Genomic DNA, 3,240 nt, shown 5'->3' on the forward strand with positions numbered 1-3,240 from the left:
CTGTTTGTTCTGTTTACAGTTGTTTAATTACATTATTTTGAGTTATGTGTATGTTGTCTCTGGACATATAAGTACCAGTGTCCACAGAGGGCAAAGGGGTCAGATCCCCTGGAACTGGAGTTACAGACAGCTATAAGGTGCACTTTGTGGGTGCTAGGAATTGAATTCTGGTCCTCTAGAAGAGGAATGTGGCTCTTAATCGCTGAGCCAGTTCTCAAGGCTGGGTACATGTTTCTTCCTCTAGTTTTCTTACTGTATAAAATACATTTCAAAGTCTTACCCGTTTTCAGATGGCATCATCATCCACCCCAGGTGGAGGGTCCCCTGAGAAGTCAGCAGCGATGGTGAGGATGAGGAGCCCCCTGCCCTGAAGAGCAGGCGGGATGGGGGGCGGTCCCCAGCAGAGAGGGCACAAGGGTCAGGTGCCCAGCAGTGGGACGCAGCGTGCTGATGGGGGAGCTGCTGCGGGCTCCTATGGCAGAATCTGTCACCTCTGTCCAGTCCCTGCTGGACCTCTCACCACCCCCACTCTGCCTCCTCAGCTGAACTAGACGCCGAGCACACGCAGAAGGTCCTGGACATGGAGCACAGCCAGCAGCTGAAGCTGAAGGAGCGGCAGAAGTTCTTCGAGGAAGCTTTCCAGCAGGACATGGAACAGTACCTGTCCACGGGTTACCTGCAGATCGCAGAGAGGCGAGGTGAGCTGGGGCAGTTCCAGGCTGCCTACAGTGGGGTATTGGGTCTAGACCTTGTGACTAGACCCAGGACAAACGTGACTGCCGTGATCATGCCTGAGGCGACATTGTTTTGCCTCTTCCTTACAATTAAAGATGAAATTTTACTCATACAGAATTTTGAAAAGTATTTTGTTATTTTATGGAGTTCAGGATCTACCCAGGGTCTTAAACATGCTCAGCAACAGCCTGACTGAGCCAGAAAAAAAATGTTGTAGGTTAAAAAGAGAAAAGAAGTGACCTGTATTATAGTGTGGTCCTTGTCTTGTCTGTTGAGTCTGTATGTCACTGCTACAACAGTTAACAGGGTTGCTTGTAGCTGACTTCTCAAATGTCATCAGAGAGTTTTCTCCCAGGGTTAAAAAAGTCTTTGAGGGGCTGGAGATGGGGTCATTGGTAGAATAAGTGATTCGCATGCCTGGGGCTCCTCAGGTGAACCATGGAGGCTGAAAAAAACAGAAAGGGCATTTTAAAGGGTGATTGTTTTTATCAGAATGGACTGTAACACAAAGTCATCCTTTGGTATATGGTTCCAGGACCCCCTCCGTTGAGACCAAAATTTTTTATATAAAATGGCATACTGTATGTAACCTTCGATAGCCATCCCCCAAGCACTGTCAAGAGTCTTGGTGTTACTTCGGTTTCCCACAGTGTAAGTGCATGTGCAGTAAGCCTGGACTGTTTAGAGACACTAGTTAGAAACACTTTCGTACATGTTTAGTACAGATGTAGCTTTCACAGAGCAAACTGTGTTTGCTCTCCACCTACAGGCATAGAAGGCATGGATATGGAGGGCCACCTGTATCTAATAACATCTCTGGCTGAATTGGTATTGTAAGGAATAGTATCCAGATTTATAAATGAACACCTTAGGGGTGACGACACTGGAGGGCTCCATCTTGTCTCTCCTGAGGAACTGTCTCTAGAGGTGCAGCTGGGATAGACAGGGCCGCTGGGATTTTCCCTCTGGTGGGTGCTGTGCAGTATGCCCCAGCAACAGGTAGGCAAGTTGAGTCTTCCCATCCTAGATGTGCCTTGCCTCCTGTGACCTGCCTCTCCTCCATCCCCTTGCTCTCCCAGTGCTACTCCTCACCTGTCATTCTGTTCCTTGTCATCAGTTGGATGTCCCCACCCAGAAAGGCTCTAAGAACATGAGGAAGGACAGTTCTGCAGAGAACCTTCTGCCCCAGGCTGTGCTCGGAATCACCAGAGTTAGCTTCTTAGACTGCCACGGGATTGAGGTTCAACATTCCTTTCTCAAGAGTCTGCTTCTTGCCAGTTTAAGCAACTAATCTAGAGAGGCCATGGGTTTTTACTAAGAACACTGTTTGGTTCCTCAGTGCTGGGCTGCATGCAGTGGTCTGCTTCAGCTTCCGTGGGACAAAGTGGAAGCTTTGTGTCAGTGATGTGCCACATACCAGACAGAACAAACTTGGTAATGCTGTGTGTCTTTAATACAGTTCCTCATGTTGTGGCCACCCCCAGCCATAACAGTAAATTCACTGCTACTTCATAAGTGTAATTTTACTACTGCTATGAGTTGTAGTATAAATATGTAATATGCAGGATATCTGACATGTGACCCCCAAAGCTGCCCAGGGAGCTAGAGGGGAAGGGACTATGACAACATTGTAAGAATTCTTTATTACTGAGAATTTTAACTCTTCCCTGTTCAGTTTGGCCCAGAATATCCTGGTTGTATGTTATAAGGCTAGAGGAGGCAAGGATGAAAAGAAAGGGTCCCTCTGATGTTTCTGTGTTCTCAGGGAGACATGACACACAACCTCGTGGATAATGAGCAAAGCTGATGGGTCCACAGGCACTCTTCTCTGGCTGCAATGCATTAAAGGCCAGCTAGGACCAGGGACTGCTGTAGTCTGAGGCTCTAGAGCCTAACTAACACTTGGCAAGGAGAAGGCACACAGTAGGTCTTTGTTGTACAAAGCATTATTTAGTGTGGTAGTCACTGTGGTTTTGAACATCTCAAGAATAATTCTCTTCAAGCTGCCAGAACATGTTTAGATATGTTTCATAATTAAATTAAAAAAGAAACCAGGCAGATGTTGCCAATACATGCGTCTTTCAAGCAAGTCCTGTAGAACAAGTTTGCCTTAGCTAGAATGGAAGGAACTTTTAAACAGTAATCAGGTACCTTGGCTGTGGAGAGCTGCTGCAGACTTCCAACCCAGACAAACACCCTACTTCAGGAAGGATCTTCATCTCCAGGGGTGGAGCTAAATGAGCCTTAATTTAGAACACTATTCAACATAAAAAAAGTCTCTCATGGGTAGGCAATTCCATGAGATCAGAAATAACAATGGTAACTTTTCTTCATTTCAAAAGTTTTAATTAAAGCCATGGACCTCTTTATCCAGAAATGTGTCAGGAGAGAGTGCAAATTTGGTTGTGTGCTCCAGAGTCATGATGAGGTTGGAAACCTGTGCTGCAGGAGCAGGAGCAGGCCCGATGGGCAAGCCTGCAGCGCACAGTGCACTAGGCCCGATGG

The 3,240-nt window shown here is 46.8% G+C and overlaps 1 protein-coding gene across 2 annotated transcripts in view; it reads left to right on the top strand.

Moving 5' to 3' along the window:
- The window catches only part of Dtnbp1 (dystrobrevin binding protein 1), a 70,964-nt gene that overhangs the window by 57,290 nt on the left and 10,434 nt on the right, over positions 1–3,240 (top strand). For both annotated transcript variants that reach the window (XM_028763205.1, XM_028763206.1), the window contains exon 7: positions 543–698. In XM_028763205.1, the coding sequence (XP_028619038.1) occupies positions 543–698 (156 nt within the window). The remainder of the gene's footprint in view (positions 1–542; positions 699–3,240) is intronic.

Source organism: Grammomys surdaster, unplaced genomic scaffold (genome assembly GCF_004785775.1).
Source record: "Grammomys surdaster isolate TR1022 unplaced genomic scaffold, NIH_TR_1.0 137, whole genome shotgun sequence".
Lineage (NCBI taxonomy): Eukaryota > Metazoa > Chordata > Mammalia > Rodentia > Muridae > Grammomys > Grammomys surdaster.